Source organism: Oncorhynchus mykiss, chromosome 12, assembly GCF_057628025.1.
Source record: "Oncorhynchus mykiss isolate SJ-2025 chromosome 12, ASM5762802v1, whole genome shotgun sequence".
Classification (NCBI taxonomy): domain Eukaryota; kingdom Metazoa; phylum Chordata; class Actinopteri; order Salmoniformes; family Salmonidae; genus Oncorhynchus; species Oncorhynchus mykiss.
This window is the reverse complement of record NC_143033.1, coordinates 2,568,156-2,590,117: the sequence shown is the minus strand read 5'-3', so window position 1 is coordinate 2,590,117 and position 21,962 is coordinate 2,568,156. Positions and strand designations below refer to the sequence as shown.

The window sequence follows — 21,962 nt, the reverse complement described above, 5'->3', positions numbered from 1 at the left end:
AGACTGTTTAGTATAGGACCTATATAGACTGTTTAGTATAGGACCTATATAGACTGTTTAGTATAGGACCTATATAGACTGTTTAGTATAGGACCAAAATAGACTGTTTAGTATAGGACCTATATAGACTGTTTAGTATAGGTCCTATATAAACCGTTTTGTATATGTCCTATATAGACTGTTTAGTATAGGTCCTATATAGACTGTTTAGTATAGGACCTATAGACTGTTTAGTATAGGTCCTATAGACTGTTTAGTATAGGACCTATATAGACTGTTTAGTATAGGACCTATATAGACTGTTTAGTATAGGACCTATAGACTGTTTAGTATAGGACCTATAGACTGTTTAGTATAGGACCTATATAGACTGTTTAGTATAGGACCTATAGACTGTTTAGTATAGGACCTAAAGACTGCTTAGTATAGGACCTATATAGACTGTTTAGTATAGGACCTATATAGACTGTTTAGTATAGGACCTATATAGACTGTTTAGTATAGGACCTATATAGACTGTTTAGTATAGGACCAAAATAGACTGTTTAGTATAGGACCTATATAGACTGTTTAGTATAGGTCCTATATAAACCGTTTTGTATATGTCCTATATAGACTGTTTAGTATAGGTCCTATATAGACTGTTTAGTATAGGTCCTATATAGACTGTTTAGTATAGGTCCTATATAAACCGTTTTGTATATGTCCTATATAGACTGTTTAGTATAGGACCTATATAGACTGTTTAGTATAGGACCAAAATAGACTGTTTAGTATAGGACCTATATAGACTGTTTAGTATAGGACCTATATAGACTGTTTAGTATTGGACCTATATAGACTGTTTAGTATTGGACCAATATAGACTGTTTAGTATAGGTCCTATATAGACTGTTTAGTATAGGACCTATATAGACTGTTTAGTATAGGATCTATAGACTGTTTAGTATAGGACCTATAGACTGTTTAGTATAGGACCTATATAGACTGTTTAGTATAGGACCTATAGACTGTTTAGTATAGGACCTAAAGACTGTTTAGTATAGGACCTATATAGACTGTTTAGTATAGGACCTATATAGACTGTTTAGTATAGGACCTATATAGACTGTTTAGTATAGGACCAAAATAGACTGTTTAGTATAGGACCTATATAGACTGTTTAGTATAGGTCCTATATAGACCGTTTTGTATAGGTCCTATATAGACTGTTTAGTATAGGTCCTATATAGACTGTTTAGTATAGGTCCTATATAGACTGTTTAGTATAGGACCTATATAGACTGTTTAGTATAGGTCCTATATAGACTGTTTAGTATAGGTCTTATATAGACTGTTTAGCATAGGACCTATAGACTGTTTAGTATAGGACCTATATAGACTGTTTAGGACAGGACCTATATAGACTGTTTAGTACAGGACCTATATAGACTGTTTAGTATAGGACCTATAGACTGTTTAGTATAGGTCCTATATAGACTGTTTAGTATAGGTCTTATATAGACTGTTTAGTATAGGACCTATAGACTGTTTAGTATAGGTCCTATATAGACTGTTTAGTATAGGACCTATATACTGTTTAGTATAGGACCTATAGACTGTTTAGTATAGGACCTATAGACTGTTTAGTATAGGTCTTATATAGACTGTTTAGTATAGGACCTATAGACTGTTTAGTACAGGACCTGTATAGACTGTTTAGTATAGGTCATATATAGACTGTTTAGTATAGGACCTGTAGACTGTTTAGTATAGGTCCTATATAGACTGTTTAGTATAGGACCTATAGACTGTTTAGTATAGGACCTATAGACTGTTTAGTATAGGACCTATATAGACTGTTTAGTATAGGACCTATATAGACTGTTTAGTATAGGACCTATATAGACTGTTTAATATAGGACCTATAGACTGTTTAGTATTGCCTTGTCCCTGTCTGTTTACTGTAGGACCTATAGACTGTTTACTGTAGGACCTATATAGACTGTTTAGTATAGGACCTATATAGACTGTTTTGTATAGGACCTATAGACTGTTTAGTATAGGACTTATAGACTGTTTAGTATAGGACCTATATAGACTGTTTAGTATAGGACTTATAGACTGTTTAGTATAGGACCTATAGACTGTTTAGTATAAGTCCTATATAGACTGTTTAGTATAGGACCTATATAGACTGTTTAGTATCGGACCTATATAGACTGTTTAGTATAGGACCTATATAGACTGTTTAGTATAGGACCTATAGGCTGTTTAGTATAGGACCTATAGACTGTTTAGTATTGGACCTATAGACTGTTTAGTATAGGACTTATAGACTGTTTAGTATAGGACCTATATAGACTGTTTAGTATAGGACTTATAGACTGTTTAGTATAGGACCTATATAGACTGTTTAGTATAGGACCTATATAGACTGTTTAGTATAGGACCTATAGACTGTTTAGTATAGGTCCTATATAGACTGTTTAGTATAGGACCTATATAGACTGTTTAGTATAGGACCTATATAGACTGTTTAGTATAGGACCTATATAGACTGTTTAGTATAGGACCTATATAGACTGTTTAGTATAGGACCTATAGACTGTTTAGTATAGGTCCTATATAGACTGTTTAGTATAGGACCTATATAGACTGTTTAGTATAGGACCTATATAGACTGTTTAGTATAGGACCTATATAGACTGTTTAGTATAGGACCTATATAGACTGTTTAGTATAGGACCTATAGACTGTTTAGTATAGGACCTATATAGACTGTTTAGTATAGGACCTATATAGACTGTTTAGTATAGGACTTATAGACTGTTTAGTATAGGACCTATATAGACTGTTTAGTATAGGACCTATATAGACTGTTTAGTATAGGACCTATAGACTGTTTAGTATAGGTCCTATATAGACTGTTTAGTATAGGACCTATATAGACTGTTTAGTATAGGACCTATATAGACTGTTTAGTATAGGACCTATATAGACTGTTTAGTATAGGACCTATATAGACTGTTTAGTATAGGACCTATAGACTGTTTAGTATAGGTCCTATATAGACTGTTTAGTATAGGACCTATATAGACTGTTTAGTATAGGACCTATATAGACTGTTTAGTATAGGACCTATATAGACTGTTTAGTATAGGACCTATATAGACTGTTTAGTATAGGACCTATAGACTGTTTAGTATAGGACTTATAGACTGTTTAGTATAGGACCTATATAGACTGTTTAGTATAGGACCTATATAGACTGTTTAGTATAGGACCTATAGACTGTTTAGTATAGGTCCTATATAGACTGTTTAGTATAGGACCTATATAGACTGTTTAGTATAGGACCTATATAGACTGTTTAGTATAGGACCTATATAGACTGTTTAGTATAGGACCTATATAGACTGTTTAGTATAGGACCTATAGACTGTTTAGTATAGGTCCTATATAGACTGTTTAGTATAGGACCTATATAGACTGTTTAGTATAGGACCTATATAGACTGTTTAGTATAGGACCTATATAGACTGTTTAGTATAGGACCTATATAGACTGTTTAGTATAGGACCTATAGACTGTTTAGTATAGGACCTATATAGACTGTTTAGTATAGGACCTATATAGACTGTTTAGTATAGGACTTATAGACTGTTTAGTATAGGACCTATATAGACTGTTTAGTATAGGACCTATATAGACTGTTTAGTATAGGACCTATAGACTGTTTAGTATAGGTCCTATATAGACTGTTTAGTATAGGACCTATATAGACTGTTTAGTATAGGACCTATATAGACTGTTTAGTATAGGACCTATATAGACTGTTTAGTATAGGACCTATATAGACTGTTTAGTATAGGACCTATAGACTGTTTAGTATAGGTCCTATATAGACTGTTTAGTATAGGACCTATATAGACTGTTTAGTATAGGACCTATATAGACTGTTTAGTATAGGACCTATATAGACTGTTTAGTATAGGACCTATATAGACTGTTTAGTATAGGACCTATAGACTGTTTAGTATAGGACCTATATAGACTGTTTAGTATAGGACCTATATAGACTGTTTAGTATAGGACTTATAGACTGTTTAGTATAGGACCTATATAGACTGTTTAGTATAGGACCTATATAGACTGTTTAGTATAGGACCTATAGACTGTTTAGTATAGGTCCTATATAGACTGTTTAGTATAGGACCTATATAGACTGTTTAGTATAGGACCTATATAGACTGTTTAGTATAGGACCTATATAGACTGTTTAGTATAGGACCTATATAGACTGTTTAGTATAGGACCTATATAGACTGTTTAGTATAGGACCTATATAGACTGTTTAGTATAGGACCTATAGACTGTTTAGTATAGGACCTATATAGACTGTTTAGTATAGGACCTATAGACTGTTTAGTATAGGACCTATATAGACTGTTTAGTATAGGACCCATATAGACTGTTTAGTATAGGACCTATATAGACTGTTTAGTATAGGACCCATATAGACTGTTTAGTATAGGACCTATATAGACTGTTTAGTATAGGACCTATATAGACTGTTTAGTATAGGACCTATATAGACTGTTTAGTATAGGACCTATATAGACTGTTTAGTATAGGACCTATATAGACTGTTTAGTATAGGACCTATATAGACTGTTTAGTATAGGACCTATATAGACTGTTTAGTATAGGACCTATATAGACTGTTTAGTATAGGTCCTATAGACTGTTTAGTTTTGGACGTACGTAGACTGTAATGTGTCAGCCTCCCCACTAACAGTCTGCCATACCCCAGCAGTAGCTGCATCCAGTGACCGGTCTCAGTTCCCCATCGTCGCTGTGGCCATCACTGTAGGGGTTATTCTACTGGCCCTGGTGACTGGCTTACTGCTTAGTGGAAGGTAAGATATCTCTTTCACCCTGGCTGTGTCCCTGTCTCTGTCCCCTGCCTTGTCCCTGTCTGTGTCCCCTGCCTTGTCCCTGTCTCTGTCCCCTGCCTTGTCCCTGTCTCTGTCCCCTGCCTTGTCCCTGTCTCTGTACCTGCCTTGTCTCTGTCTGTGTCCCCTGCCTTGTTCTTGTCTCTGTACCTGCCTTGTCCCTGTCTGTGTCCCTGCCTTGTCCCTGTCTCTGTACCTGCCTTGTCCCTGTCTGTGTCCCCTGCCTTGTCCCTGTCTGTGTCCCCTGCCTTGTCCCTGTCTCTGTCCCCTGCCTTGTCCCTGTCTCTGTCCCTGTCTCTGTCTCCCGCCTGTCTCTGTCCCCTGCCTTGTCCCTGTCTGTGTCCCTGTCTCTGTCTCCCGCCTGTCTCTGTCTGTGTCTTTGTCCCTGTCTCTGTACCTGCCTTGTCTGTGTCCCTGTCTCTGTCCCCTGCCTGTCCCTGTCTCTGTCCCCTGCCGTGTCCCTATCTCTGTCCCCTGCCTTGTCCCTGTCTCTGTACCTGCCTTGTCCCTGTCTGTGTCCCCTGCCTTGTCCCTGTCTCTGTACCTGCCTTGTCCCTGTCTGTGTCCCCTGCCTTGTCCCTGTCTCTGTACCTGCCTTGTCCCTGTCTGTGTCCCTGTCTCTGTCCCCCGCCTTGTCCCTGTCTCTGTCCTCCGCCTTGTCCCTCTCTCTGTCCCCTGCCTTGTCCCTGTTTGTGTCCCTGTCTCTGTCCCCTGCCTTGTCCCTGTCTCTGTCCCCTGCCTTGTCCCTGTCTCTGTACCTGCCTTGTCCCTGTCTCTGTCCCCTGCCTGTCCCTGTCTCTGTCCTCTGCCTTGTCCTTGTCTCTGTCCCCTGCCTTGTCCCTGTCTGTGTCCCTGTCTCTGTCCCCTGCCTTGTCCCTGTCTCTGTCCCCTGCCTTGTCCCTGTCTCTGTACCCTGCCTGTCCCTGTCTGTATCCCTGTCTCTGTCCCCTGCCTTGTCCATGTCTGTGTCCCATGCCTTGTCCCTGTCTCTGTACCTGCCTGTCCCTGTCTGTATCCCTGTCTCTGTCCCCTGCCTTGTCCCTGTCTGTGTCTCCTGCCTTGACCCTGTCTGTGTCCCCTGCCTTGTCCCTGTCTCTGTACCTGCCTGTCCCTGTCTGTATCCCTGTCTTTGTCCCCTGCCGTGTCCCTGTCTGTGTCCCCTGCCTTGTCCCTGTCTGTGTCCCCTGCCCTGTCCCTGTCTGTGTCTCTGTCTCTAAGTGTTTTAGGTAACTCTGGTCATGTTGTGTTATGTTAGCTGATAAACTAACAGGCTTTACCATGTGTCTGGTGTGTGAAGGCTACGGCATGGGGAGGATGGGGCTGTTCTCATACAAATACAATGATGATTTCTGTCATTCTATTCTATGGATGTTCCACAATACCCTCACAGGAAGCTGAGGAGGAGACAATATCCTGTTTCTCGCAAGCTGCACAGGTTACTTTGCATTGCTGCTGACAACAACAATACTAACAGTCACTATGACTGGCCTGCTGCTGACAACAATAATACTAACAGTCACTATGACTGGCCTGTTGCTGACAACAATAATACCAACAGTCACTATGACTGGCCTGCTGCTGACAACAATAATACCAACAGTCACTATGACTGGCCTGTTGCTGACAACAACAATACCAACAGTCACTATGACTGGCCTGTTGCTGAAAACAACAATACCAACAGTCACTATGACTGGCCTGCTGCTGACAACAACAATACCAACAGTAGTGCAACAACAATACCAACAGTAGGGCAACAACAATACCAACAGTAGGGCAACAACAATACCAACAGTAGGGCAACATCAATACCAACACCATAGAGCAACATCAATACCAACACCATAGAGCAACATCAATACCAACACCATAGAGCAACATCAATACCAACACCTTAGAGCAACATCAATACCAATACCATAGAGCAACATCAATACCAACACCATAGAGCAACATCAATACCAACACCATAGAGCAACATCAATACCAACACCTTAGAGCAACATCAATACCAATACCATAGAGCAACATCAATACCAACACCATAGAGCAACATCAATACCAACACCATAGAGCAACATCAATACCAACACCATAGAGCAACATCAATACCAATACCATAGAGCAACATCAATACCAACACCATAGAGCAACATCAATACCAACACCATAGAGCAACATCAATACCAACACCTTAGAGCAACATCAATACCAATACCATAGAGCAACATCAATACCAATACCATAGAGAAACATCAATACCAATACCATAGAGCAACATCAATACCAACACCATAGAGCAACATCAATACCAACACCATAGAGCAACATCAATACCAACACCTTAGAGCAACATCAATACCAATACCATAGAGCAACATCAATACCAACACCATAGAGCAACATCAATACCAACACCATAGAGCAACATCAATACCAACACCATAGAGCAACATCAATACCAACACCATAGAGCAACATCAATACCAACACCATAGAGCAACATCAATACCAACACCATAGAGCAACATCAATACCAACACCATAGAGCAACATCAATACCAACACCTTAGAGCAACATCAATACCAACACCATAGAGCAACATCAATACCAACACCATAGAGCAACATCAATACCAACACCATAGAGCAACAAGGACCATTTGGATCATTTCTGCCACAGAAGTAAAATAATAACACATACAGTACTGTTTCACTCAGTATCGTTGAACCGAGATGCAACCTTTTAATTTAAGCCTGTCAGGTTCCCCATTTAGAATTCCAGAGATAAAGAGCGAGGAAGAGAGAGTACCTATACTCCTGCCTCTAGAGGAGTAACTGCAACATGCTAGGCACCTCCATAAGATATATCCCATCCTGTCATACATAGTCTTGGCCTCAGTACTTTAGATAGATCCCATCCTGTTGTAGTCTTGGCCTCAGTACTTTAGATAAATCCCACCCTGTTGTAGTCTTGGCCTCAGTACTTTAGATAAATCCCATCCTGTTGTAGTCTTGGCCTCAGTACTTTAGATATATCCCATCCTGCCGTAATCTTGGCCTCAGTACTTTAGATATATCCCATCTTCCCCTAGCTGTGGCCTTGCCCTCAATTCTTTAGATAAATCCCATCCTGTCATAGTCTTGGCCTCAGTACTTTAGATAAATCCCATCTTGCCATAGCCTTGGCCTCAGTACTTTAGATATATCCCATCCTGCCATAGCCTTGGCCTCAGTGCTTTAGATAAATCCCATCCTGCGGTAGTCTTGGCCTTAGTACTTTAGATAGATCCCATCTTCCCTTAGCTGTGGCCTTGCCCTCAGTACTTTAGATAGATCCCATCCTGCCGTAGTCTTGGCCTCAGTACTTTAGATAAATCCCATCCTGCCGTAGTCTTGGCCTCAGTACTTTAGATAAATCCCATCCTGCCGTATTCTTGGCCTTAGTACTTTAGATAAATCCCATCCTGCCATAGCCTTGCCCTCAGTACTTTAGATAGATATTTGGCCTCCCAGTAGCCCCCCTTAAAATATAGCCAATCCCTCACACACTAGTCCCCCTTAAAATATAGCCGATACCTCACACAGTAGTCACCCTTAAAATATAGCGGATCCCTCACACAGATGTCGCCCTTAAAATATAGCCGATTCCTCACACAGTAGCCCCACTTAAAATATAGCCGATCCCTCACACAGTAGCCCAATGTTTTCGGAGGAAACACTGTTCAACTAACGACTGAGGTCAGCCTGCAAGCGCCCGGCCTGCCACAAGGAGTCGCTAGTGCACGATGAGCCAAGTAAAGCCCCCCCGGGAAAACCCGCCCCTGGCTTTTTCCGTGGCTAAACCAACTAGGCTGGTAATTGAACACGTTTATTCATATTTACAGATGGCATACAAGCTTGTTATTAAGGCACATTAATATCACATGTTTCAGAAAGGCATTTCTGCTCCCCCCCAAAAAAATATGTTTAAGTTCAAATGCCTCTCCTGTGAAGTAGTGATGTGCGATTTTCACCTATCTTCCTGAAATGAGTAACTAATGTGCAGAAGGATTTTGGTACCCAGGCGCTAAAATGTCTCTCTCCTCACATAGTCAATGTCGGGTGAATGATTGGGTGATAGAAACCAGATAGAACCTGATAATTGAGCATGTGATTTGACATCACAATTGAATTTGAATTATCTGAATGATGAAGAAGAAGAGGTTGATTGAATTTAGAACAATAGTGGAAAGATGAGAAAGATTTGTGGGCGTTGTGGGCATTCTAATTAATTTATTATGACAGGCTGGAATTTGAAGATAATTTCCCCTCAGAGAGTCAAATCAGACACGGAGTACATCATACTACATGTGTGTAGTTCACAACGGCAAGCCGAATCAAACGAATGGACGCAGAATTTACATGATTTGGAGTCGGATAGGGGATCAGATATCGAGTTTGACATTGATGTTGCAATGTTGCTGACGAAGAGTCTTCATTTGATTCGAGCCTCCGCCTCAGATGCCTGAGCCTCGTCGCAGAAAGACCAGAACAGTGTGAGATGGTGATCCCAACGTAAGACAGGAGTCTGGCAGAGAATACTAGCCAGGTTGGAAAAGTGAACTAACAGAGACCGGAGCTGCCGCCCTCTGCACAACACAACATACCAGCGGAGCTGTACTCCACATCCGCAATGTCAGAGTGGTAAAGCTAGATGTATTGATTTACAACAGCAGTATCATCGTGGATGTATTGATTTACAACAGCAGTATCATCATGGATGTATTGATTTACAACAGCAGTATCATCATGGATGTATTGATTTACAACAGCAGTATCATCATGGATGTATTGATTTACAACAGCAGTATCATCATGGATGTATTGATTTACAACAGCAGTATCATCATGGATGTATTGATTTACAACAGCAGTATCATCATGGATGTATTGATTTACAACAGCAGTATCATCATGGATGTATTGATTTACAACAGCAGTATCATCATGGATGTATTGATTTACAACAGCAGTATCATCATGGATGTATATTCAGTTCAACAGCACCATATTCAGATCATCAGCACAATATTCAGTTCAACAGCACCATATTCAGTTTACCAGCACCATATTCAGTTCAACAGCACCATATTCAGTTCAACAGCACCATATTCAGTTCAACAGCACTATATTCAGATCGTCACCACTATATTGAGTTCATCAGCACCATATTCAGATCGTGTAACGGTTTTCTTCGTGAGAAGGAGAGTCGGACCAAAATGCAGCGTGTCGATTGCGATTCATGTTTAATGAAAAAACGTAAAACACGAATCAGTACAAAAACAATAAACGTAACGAAAACCTAAACAGCCTATCTGGTGAAAACACATAGACAGGAACAATCACCCACAAACACACAGTGAAACCCAGGCTACCTAAATATGGTTCCCAATCAGAGACAATGACAAACACCTGCCTCTGATTGAGAACCATATCAGGCCGAACATAGAACTAGACAAACTAGACATGTAACATAGAATGCCCACTCAGATCACACCCTGACCAATCAAAACATAGAAAATACAAAGTAAACTATGGTCAGGGCGTGACAGTACCCCCCCCCCCAAGGTGCGGACTCCGGCCGCAAAACCTGAACCTATAGGGGAGGGTCTGGGTGGGCATCTGTCCGCGGTGGCGGCTCTGGCGCTGGACGTGGACCCCACTCCATGACAGTTTTAATCCCCCTCCTAAACGTCCCTAAATAGGTTACCCACCACAATGATAACATGGGACAGAGGGACAGCTCGGGACAGAGGTAACTCGGGACAGATGGGTAGCTCAGCCCTGAGAGGAAGCTCAGCACTGAGAAGAAGCTCAGCACTGAGAGGAAGCTCAGGCAGGTGGTTAGATCCGGCAGATCCCGGCTGGCTGGCGGTTCTGGAAGATCCTGGCTGACTGGCGGATCTGGAAGATCCTGGCTGACTGGCGGATCCGGAAGATCCTGGCTGACTGGCGGATCTGGGAGAATCTGGACGACTGGCAGATCTGGGAGAATCTGGACGACTGGCAGATCTGGGAGAATCTGGCCGACTGGCAGATCTGGAAGAGTCTGGTCGACTGGCAGATCTGGAAGAGTCTGGTCGACTGGCAGATCTGGAAGAGTCTGGTCGACTGGCAGATCTGGAAGAGTCTGGACGACGGGCAGATCTGGAAGAGTCTGGACGACTGGCAGATCTGGGAGAGTCTGGTCGACTGGCAGATCTGGAAGAGTCTGGTCGACTGGCAGATCTGGAAGAGTCTGGTCGACTGGCAGATCTGGAAGAGTCTGGTCGACTGGCAGATCTGGAAGAGTCTGGTCGACTGGCAGATCTGGAAGAGTCTGGACGACTGGCAGATCTGGAAGAGTCTGGACGACTGGCAGATCTGGGAGAATCTGGTCGACTGGCGGATCTGGGAGAATCTGGTCGACTGGCAGCTCTGGCTGCTCCATGCTGACTGGCTGCTCCATGATGACTGGCAGCTCTGGCTGCTCCATGCTGACTGGCTGCTCCATGCTGACTGGCAGCTCTGGCTGCTCCATGCTAATTGGCTGCTCCATGCTGACTGGCAGCTCTGGCTGCTCCATGCTGACTGGCTGCTCTGGCTGCTCCATGCTGACTGGCTGCTCCATGCTGACTGGCTGCTCCATGCTGACTGGCGGCCCTGGCTGCTCCATGCTGACTGGCGGCCCTGGCTGCTCCATGCTGACTGGCGGCCCTGGCTGCTCCATGCTGACTGGCATCTCTGGCTGCTCCATGCTGACTGGCTGCTCCATGCTGACTGGCAGCTCTGGCTGCTCCATGCTGACTGGCTGCTCTGGCTGCTCCATGCTGACTGGCTGCTCCATGCTGACTGGCTGCTCCATGCTGACTGGCGGCCCTGGCTGCTCCATGCTGACTGGCGGCCCTGGCTGCTCCATGCTGACTGGCGGCCCTGGCTGCTCCATGCTAACTGGCAGCTCTGGCGGCTCCTTGCAGACTGGCAGCTCTGGCGGCTCCTTGCAGACTGGCAGCTTTGGCGGCATCCTGCAGACTGGCAGCTCTGGCGGCTCCTTGCAGACTGGCAGCTCCATGCAGACTGGCAGCTCCTTGCAGACTGGCAGCTCCTTGCAGACTGGCAGCTCTATGCTAACTGGCAGCTCTATGCTAACTGGCAGCTCTATGCTAACTGGCAGCTCTATGCTAACTGGCAGCTCTATGCTAACTGGCAGTTCTGAACAGGCGGGAGACTCCGGCAGCGCTGTAGAGAAGGCAGGCTCTAACAGCGCTAAACAGGCGGGAGACTCCGACAGCGCTGGAGAGGTAGAGGGCTCCGACAGCGCTGGACAGGCGAGGCGCACTGTAGGCCTGATGCGTGGTGCTGGCACTGGTGGTACTGGGCCGAGGACACGCACAGGAAGCCTGGTGCGGGGAGCTGCTACCGGAGGGCTGGGGTGTGGAGGTGGTACTGGAAAAACCGGACCGTGCAGGCGCACTGGAGCTCTTGAGCACCGAGCCTGCCCAACCTTCCCTGGTTGAATGCTCACGGTCGCCCTGCCAGTGCGGCGAGGTGGAATAGCCCGCACTGGACTATGCAGGCGAACCGGAGACACCGAGCGCAAGGCTGGTGCCATGTAAACCGGCCCAAGGAGACGCACTGGGGACCAGCTGCGTAGAGCCGGCTTCATGGCATTAGGCTCGACGCTCAATCTAGCCCGGCAGACACGCGGAGCTGGAATATACCGCACCGGGCTATGCACCCGCACTGGAGACACCGTGCGCACCACTGCATAACACGGTGCCTGTCCGGTCTCTCTAGCCCCCCGGTAAGCACAGGGAGTCTGCCCAGGTCTCCTACCTGGCATAGCCATACTCCCTGTTAGCCCCCCCCCAAGAAATTTTTGGGGCTGCCTCTCAAGCTTCCATCCGCGTCGCCGAGCTGCCTTCTCATACCAGCGCCTCTCTGCTTTCACCGCCTCCATTCTACGGTAACCTTCCTCGCACTGCTCCAGCGAATCCCAGGCGGGCTCCGGCACTCTCCCTGGGTCGGCCGCCCACCTGTCGATCTCCTCCCAAGTAGTATACTCCATACTGTACTCCTCTTTGGGCTGTTCCTGTTGTTTCTTCTCCCGCTGCACCTTAGTGCGGCTACACTCCCCTGGTTTAGCCCAGGGTCCTCTCCCGTCGAGGATTTCCTCCCATGTCCAGAAGTCCTTATTGCGCGTCTCCTCGCGCTGCTCCTGCCTGTTGACACGCTGCTTGGTCCGTTGGTGGTGGGTGATTCTGTAACGGTTTTCTTCGTGAGAAGGAGAGTCGGACCAAAATGCAGCGTGTCGATTGCGATTCATGTTTAATGAAAAAACGTAAAACACGAATCAGTACAAAAACAATAAACGTAACGAAAACCTAAACAGCCTATCTGGTGAAAACACATAGACAGGAACAATCACCCACAAACACACAGTGAAACCCAGGCTACCTAAATATGGTTCCCAATCAGAGACAATGACAAACACCTGCCTCTGATTGAGAACCATATCAGGCCGAACATAGAACTAGACAAACTAGACATGTAACATAGAATGCCCACTCAGATCACACCCTGACCAATCAAAACATAGAAAATACAAAGTAAACTATGGTCAGGGCGTGACAGATCGTCACCACTATATTCAGTTCAACAGCACCATATTCAGTTCAACAGCACCATATTCAGATCATCAGCACCATATTCAGTTCAACAGCACCATATTCAGATCATCAGCACCATATTCAGTTCAACAGCACCATATTCAGTTCAACAGCACCATATTCAGTTCAACAGCACCATATTCAGTTCAACAGCACCATATTCAGTTCAACAGCACCATATTCAGTTCAACAGCACCATATTCAGTTCAACAGCACCATATTCAGTTCAACAGCACCATATTCAGTTCAACAGCACTATATTCAGATCGTCACCACTATATTCAGTTCAACAGCACTATATTCAGATCATCACCACTATATTCAGTTCAACAGCACCACATTCAGTTCAACAGCACCATATTCAGTTCAACAGCACTATATTCAGTTCAACATCACCATATTCAGTTCAACAGCACCATATTCAGATCGTCACCACTATATTCAGTTCATCAGCACTATATTCAGTTCAACAGCACCATATTCAGTTCATCAGCACCATATTCAGATCATCAGCACTACATTCAGTTCAACAGCACCATATTCAGTTCAACAGCACTACATTCAGTTCAACAGCACCATATTCAGTTCAACAGCACTATATTCAGTTCAACAGCACCATATTCAGTTCAACAGCACCATATTCAGTTCAACAGCACCATATTCAGTTCAACAGCACCATATTCAGTTCAACAGCACCATATTCAGTTCAACAGCACTATATTCAGTTCAACAGCACCATATTCAGTTCAACAGCACTATATTCAGTTCAACAGCACCATATTCAGTTCAACAGCACCATATTCAGTTCAACAGCACCATATTCAGTTCAACAGCACCATATTCAGTTCAACAGCACCATATTCAGTTCAACAGCACCATATTCAGTTCAACAGCACCATATTCAGATCAACAGCACTACATTCAGTTCAACAGCACCATATTCAGATCATCAGCACTACATTCAGTTCAACAGCACCATATTCAGTTCAACAGCACCATATTCAGATCATCAGCACTACATTCAGTTCAACAGCACCATATTCAGTTCAACAGCACCATATTCAGATCGTCACCACTATATTCAGATCATCAGCACTACATTCAGTTTACCAGCACCATATTCAGTTCAACAGCACCATATTCAGATCGTCACCACTATATTCAGATCATCAGCACTACATTCAGTTTACCAGCACCATATTCAGATCGTCACCACTATATTCAGTTCAACAGCACTATATTCAGATCGTCACCACTATATTCAGTTCAACAGCACCATATTCAGATCATCAGCACTATATTCAGTTCAACAGCACTATATTCAGTTCAACAGCACTACATTCAGTTCAACAGCACCATATTCAGTTCAACAGCACTACATTCAGATCAACAGCACCATATTCAGATCATCAGCACTACATCCAGTTTACCAGCACCATATTCAGATCATCAGCACTACATTCAGTTCAACAGCACCATATTCAGTTCAACAGCACTACATTCAGATCAACAGCACCATATTCAGATCATCAGCACTACATTCAGTTTACCAGCACCATATTCAGATCATCAGCACTACATTCAGTTTACCAGCACCATATTTAGTTCAAGTTGTGTATAAAATGCTTGTAAAAATTGGCAAACCCGAGGAGCCGCTGGACCTGCTTGAGTGAGGTTGGACGGGGTCAGTCGGCAACTGCCTCACTCTTCACGGGGTCCATCTGCGGTAGAGATGATGTGACCCAGGAAGGAAATCTGGATATACGTGGATCTCATGCCGTGCCGAAGTCATGCCGAAGGGCATGATTATATACTCATAGTGGCCACTAGGGGTGTTAAAGGCAGTCTTCCACTCATCTTCCTCCCTGATTATCACCAGATTGTAAGCATTGCGGAGGTCCAGTTTGGTGAAGAATTGGGCCCCTTGGTCCTACTCCAATGCAGAGGACATCAGGTGTAACAATTCTTGATGATAATCTGGTTCAGCCCTCTGAAGTTGATGCAAGGATGCAGGCCTCCATCCAGACCAACCCGTACAGACCAACCCGGGAGGGCACCAGATACGAGTTCTGTGGCACAGTCGTAAGGGTGATGGGGAAGTGTGGCGGCCTGGTTCTTACTGAAGGCCCCCCAGAGGTCGAAGTAATTGGGATGGATAGCAAAAAAAGTGTTGGTCTTCAATGGATGCAGGAGGACACGGTGAGGCCCTTGGTGGAGGGTCTTAGACATTTACTCTGGTAGTCCTTACCCCAGTCTAGTAGGTGTACCGTGGACTAGAAAACAAATGTGTTATGTAGCGCTAGCCAGGGGTAACCTAGGAGAAAGGGATTCTTTAGAGCAGTCTCAGAGTGGTTCACCCCAACCTGCAGTAGAATGGGCTTGGTCTGATATTCCACCTGAACAGAGCCAATTTGGTTAGAGCGTTGGATTTGTAACCGAAAGGTTGCAAGTTCAAATCCCTGAGTTGACAAGGTACAAATCTGTCGTTCTGCCCCTGAACATGGCAGTTAACCCACTGTTCCTAGGCTGTCATTGAAAATAAGAATTTGTTCTTAACTGACTTGCCTAGTTAAATAAAGGTAAAATAAAAAATGCCAAGTTAAATAAAGGTTAAATAAATATAAAATATCGTATAATAGTGGTTATATAGTATAATAGTCGCTATGGCCTGGGGATAGGTTTATGACAGTCATAAATACCTCTTCCCCCCTTTTTCCTCTCTCTACCCTACTGATGTGACATTTGAAAACCCCTTGGTTAACATAGAGATTCTGGGAACATCAGAAGGTGGGGGGAAATGAACTATATTCTGGTAATCCGAACAATTGAACATATGCGGTGGTACTTAATGAATATGATGTCAGTTCGGTTGTCATCTGAGACATTCTCATCAATGATAAGATTACATAAACTCTACAGTGGAAAGTCTACACATCAGAGTGTTTGAATATGAAATTATTCATGATGGGATGAAATGTGATTTTAGCTTCTAAAATGTGAGAAATGGATTTTCATGAGTGAATTAGGCCCGACTCAGCGGCTCGCTGAAGAGACAGGTTGTAAACTATGAAACACACCCCTTTTCTCGCTCCACTATATAAGCCCTTGACGAAAATCTAACCACCTGTTCCAAGTACGTGAGGTCTGCAGCCTCTGCGTTAAAAGGACTAACAAGTCAACTACAGAACTAAGCCAACCTCAGCGTGAGCTTTGGTTGCGAATGGCATGAACTTTGAACTCTTATTCACTACAGAAGTGATACCTCCTAGCCGTTGAGTTAGAAACAGCAGATGCAAACGAGGGATAGGAAGGAACAGACAGAGTATCCTGTATATCACACAACAACGTTACTACAACGTATCCAATTGACCACCAGAGACATTCTTCAAAGGACCCGGTTTGGCAACACGGCCTTTCATCTACCACCAACCTACCGAAGCGCAGCTCAGAGTAAATATTTATTGCATTTTCCTTTTGCAAAGGGGCGGTAATTTAGAATGCATAAGATACTGTATTTACGATAGCACAGCTTCGCCTTTGTTCCTCAGTCTTCCCACTCTTTCACTCAAACCCCGCCCCTTTTCTTTTGTGTTACAAGTTGTCATATCTGTTCCGCCCGCCAGGAACGTTTTCCTTTATGATGTAATTTGTAATCAAGGTATGATTAATTCTGTGTATATGTAATTCTGTGTGATTAGTTAGGTATTTAGTAAATACATAATTAAACTCAATTTTGTGTTGCTGATTCAACTTGTTAGCCAGGGTTCGTGAAGATAACCAATAATTTACAACTTTCAGATGAGACTGAATTAAGATGACTATTAATATTGACTGCTATTGATGTAAAATATTACTAGGTCTTTAAGAGTTTATTCAGAAGATAACAGCTTTATAAATATTCTTTCATGGTGCCCCAACTCTAGTTAATTACATTTACATGATTAGCTCAATCAGGTAATATTAATTACGGAGAAATTATTTTATAGAATAGCATGTCAAATCACCTAATCCAGCATAGCCAAAGACACGACAATAGTGTAATAGTGGTTTTATAGTATACTAGTGGTTATATAGTGGTTATATAGTATACTAGTGGTTATGTAGTATTGTTAGTGGTTATATAGTATAATAGTGGTTATATAGTGCATATATAGTATACTAGTGGTTATATAATATAAATGTGGTTAATAGTATAATAGTGGTTATATAGTATAATAGTGGCTATATAGTACAATAGTGGTTATATAGTGGATATATAGTATAATAGTGGCTATATAGTACAATAGTGGTTATATAGTGGATATATAGTATAATAGTGGCTATATAGTACAATAGTGGTTATATAGTGGATATATAGTATAATAGTGGCTATATAGTACAATAGTGGTTATATAGTGGATATATAGTATAATAGTGGCTATATAGTACAATAGTGGTTATACAGTGGATATATAGTATACCAGTGGTTATATAGTGGATATATAGGTTAATAGATGTTATATAGTATAATAGTGGTTATATAAACTTTCAGATGAGACTGAATTAAGATGACTGTTAATATATAGTATAATAGTGGCTATTTAGTATAATAGTGGTTTGATAGTATAAAAGTGGTTCAATAGTATTGTTAGTGGTTTTATAGTATAATAGTGGTTACATAGTATACTAGTGGTTAGAGTATATTAGTGGTTATATAGTGGATATATAGGTTAATAGTGGTTATATAGTATAATAGTGGTTCTATAGTATATTAGTGGTTCTATAGTATTGTCAGTGTTTATGTATTGGTGTTTATATAGTATACTAGTGGTTATGTAGTATTGTTAGTGGTTATATAGTATAATAGTGGTTGTATAGTATTATAGTCATTCTATAGTATAATAGTGGTTATATAGTATTGTTAGTCGTTATATAGTATTGTTAGTGGTTATATAGTATAATAGTGATTATATAGTATAATAGTGGTTATATAGTATAATATGTAGTACAATAGTGGTTATATAGTGGATATATAGTATACTAGAGGTTAGTTATATAGTGTAATGATGGCTATATAGTATAATAGTGGTTCGATAGTATAATGGTGCTTCTATAGTATTGTTAGTGGTTACACAGTGGTTATACAGTGTAATAGTGGTTATATAGTGGATATATAGGTTAATATATGTTATATAGTATAATAGTGGTTATATAGTATTCTAGTGGTTATATAGTATAATAGTGGTTATATAGTATAATTGTGGTTATATAGTATTCTAGTGGTTATATATTATAATAGTGGTTATATAGTATTCTAGTGGTTATATAGTATAAATGTGGTTATATAGTATAATAGTGGTTATATAGTATTCTAGTGGTTATATAGTATTCTAGTGGTTATATAGTATTCTAGTGGTTATAGTGCAATGTGGTTCTATAGTTTAATGGTGGTTATATAGTATAATAGTGGTTATATAGTATAATAGTGGTTATATAGTGTAAGGTGGGTCTATATTATAGTGTTTATATAGTATAATAGTGGTTATATAGTTTAATGGTGGTTATATAGTATTCTAGTGTTTATATAGTATAATAGTGGTTATATAGTGTAATGTGGGTCTATATTATAGTGGTTATATAGTATAATAGTGGTTATATAGTTTAATGGTGGTTATATAGTATAATAGCGGTTATATAGTATTCTAGTGGTTATATAGGTTAATAGATGTTATATAGTGTAATGTGGGTCTATATTATAGTGGTTATATAGTATAATAGTGGTTATATAATATAATTGTGGGTATATAGTATTATAGTTGTTATATAGTATAATAGTGGTTATATAGTGTAATGTGGGTCTATATTATAGTGGTTATATAGTATTCTAGTGGTTATATAGTATTCTAGTGGTTATATAGTGTAATGTGGTTCTATAGTTTAATGGTGGTGATATAGTATAATAGTGGTTATATAGTGTAATGTGGGTCTATATTATAGTGGTTATATAGTATTCTAGTGGTTATATAGTGTAATGTGGTTCTATAGTTTAATGGTGGTGATATAGTATAATAGTGGTTATATAATATAATAGTGGTTATATAGTGTAATGTGGGTCTATATTATAGTGGTTATATAGTATTCTAGTGGTTATATAGTGTAATGTGGTTCTATAGTTTAATGGTGGTGATATAGTATAATAGTGGTTATATAATATAATAGTGGTTATATAGTGTAATGTGGGTCTATATTATAGTGGTTGTATAGTATTCTAGTGGTTATATGCTTGTGAATCAGGGGGTTGGGGATAGAGGTATGAGGCAATAGATGGAGTGATAAGAATGCTAATTAATAAACTGATGTAATAGTGTCACTACGGGGGGAAATTAAACAGTGATAGAAGGGGAAGTAGGCTATATCTTCCATCCCCCCTGCCCCCCTCCCTCCGACTGTGTCTGACTGACTGACTCATCCCCAGGCAACCACAGCCCTGTCCTGTCTTACTGGGATACTACTGCTGTTGATGCCCTCCAAAGTGCCTGTCCTAACTCCCCTCATCCACAGAGGCAAGCCTAGTCCCCATCACCAGACTGCCCTTCAAAATGCCAACCCAATATTCTCAGCAACACCGAGCCAGCGCAGTCCCCAGCTCCAGGCTCTGTGTCCTGTATGGTGGATGGTGTCATGGCATTTGGAGCAGCTCTGCATCGTGTGTGAACAGGATCAGATTTAAAATCAATGTCCTCACTTTTCATCTGCTTTATCTCGGGTCCATCTTGTCATAATATTGACTTCAGATGTTTGTTTGGAGCACCACTGTAGAGGGATGTTTGCTCCCTATGCAGAGAACAGAGACCAAGAGCAGAGAGAAAGAAAGAGCTAGAGAGCAAGAGAGAGAGCGAGAGAGAATCACTGCTCTCCTGTATGTTGTTTAGCTCATATAGGATCTCTGCTCACCTGCGTGTGGTTTAGCTCATATAGGATCTCTGCTCTCCTGTGTGTGGTTTAGCTCATATAGCATCTCTGCTCCCCTGTGTGTGGTTTAGCTCATATAGGATCTCTGCTCTCCTGTGTGTGGTTTAGCTCATATAGGATCTCTGCTCACCTGCGTGTGGTTTAGCTCATATAGGATCTCTGCTCTCCTGTGTGTGGTTTAGCTCATATAGGATCTCTGCTCTCCTGCGTGTGGTTTAGCTCATATAGGATCTCTGCTCTCCTGTGTGTGGTTTAGCTCATATAGGATCTCTGCTCTCCTGCGTGTGGTTTAGCTCATATAGGATCTCTGCTCTCCTGTGTGGTTTAGCTCATATAGGATCTCTGCTCTCCTGTGTGTGGTTTAGCTCATATAGGATCTCTGCTCTCCTATGTGTGGTTTAGCTCATATAGGATCTCTGCTCTCCTGTGTCTGCTCCCCTGTGTGTGGTTTAGCTCATATAGGATCTCTGCTCTCCTGTGTGTGGTTTAGCTCATATAGGATCTCTGCTCTCCTGTGTGGTTTAGCTCATATAGGATCTCTGCTCTCCTGTGTGTGGTTTAGCTCATATAGGATCTCTGCTCTCCTGCGTGTGGTTTAGCTCATATAGGATCTCTGCTCTCCTGTGTGTGGTTTAGCTCGTATAGGATCTCTGCTCTCCTGCGTGTGGTTTAGCTCATATAGGATCTCTGCTCTCCTGCGTGTGGTTTAGCTCATATAGGATCTCTGCTCTCCTGTGTGTGGTTTAGCTCGTATAGGATCTCTGCTCTCCTGTGTGTGGTTTAGCTCATATAGGATCTCTGCTCTCCTGTGTGTGGTTTAGCTCATATAGGATCTCTGCTCTCCTGTCTGTGGTTTAGCTCATGTAGGATCTCTGCTCTCCTGTGAGTGGTTTAGCTCATATAGGATCTCTTTTTTCTGTATTTGTGGTTTAGTTTGTGCGCAATGTGTGTGTTGTAACATGACAGTAATACAGCATCATATATGTGGTAAATCTCTCAGGCGGTGTGGCTACAGCAAGGCCAAGCAGGAACCTGATGAAGAGAAGATACACTTCCACAACGGCCACAGTAAGTTGCACGCACGCACGCACACACACAGTATTGTATTCTATACTACACCACTGACAGTTAAACAGCCATCTCCAGCTCATCAGAGGCTGCTGCCTACAGACATAGACTAGGAATCACTGACCACTTTAAGGAAATGAAACACTAGCCACTTTAATCATGTCTCCGCGTCTTGCATTACTCATCTCATATGTGTAAACTGTACTCTATACTATTCTACGGTCTCTTAGTCACTTTAATTGTGTGTAAATACTGCATTACTCATCTCATATGTATAAACTGTACTCTATACTATTCTACGGTCTCTTAGTCACTT

The 21,962-nt window shown here is 41.9% G+C and overlaps 1 protein-coding gene and 1 long non-coding RNA gene across 3 annotated transcripts in view; one reads left to right on the top strand and one right to left on the bottom strand.

Annotated features, from left to right (window-relative positions):
• Positions 1 to 21,962, bottom strand: part of LOC149979060 (uncharacterized) — a 519,908-nt gene that overhangs the window by 309,158 nt on the left and 188,788 nt on the right. The window lies entirely within an intron of this gene.
• unm_sa34860 (un-named sa34860) overlaps positions 1 to 21,962 on the top strand; it is a 180,599-nt gene that overhangs the window by 117,872 nt on the left and 40,765 nt on the right. For both annotated transcript variants that reach the window (XM_036936733.2, XM_090191544.1), the window contains exons 8-9: positions 4,799 to 4,901; positions 21,579 to 21,646. In XM_036936733.2, coding sequence (XP_036792628.2) covers positions 4,799 to 4,901; positions 21,579 to 21,646 — 171 coding nt within the window. The remainder of the gene's footprint in view (positions 1 to 4,798; positions 4,902 to 21,578; positions 21,647 to 21,962) is intronic.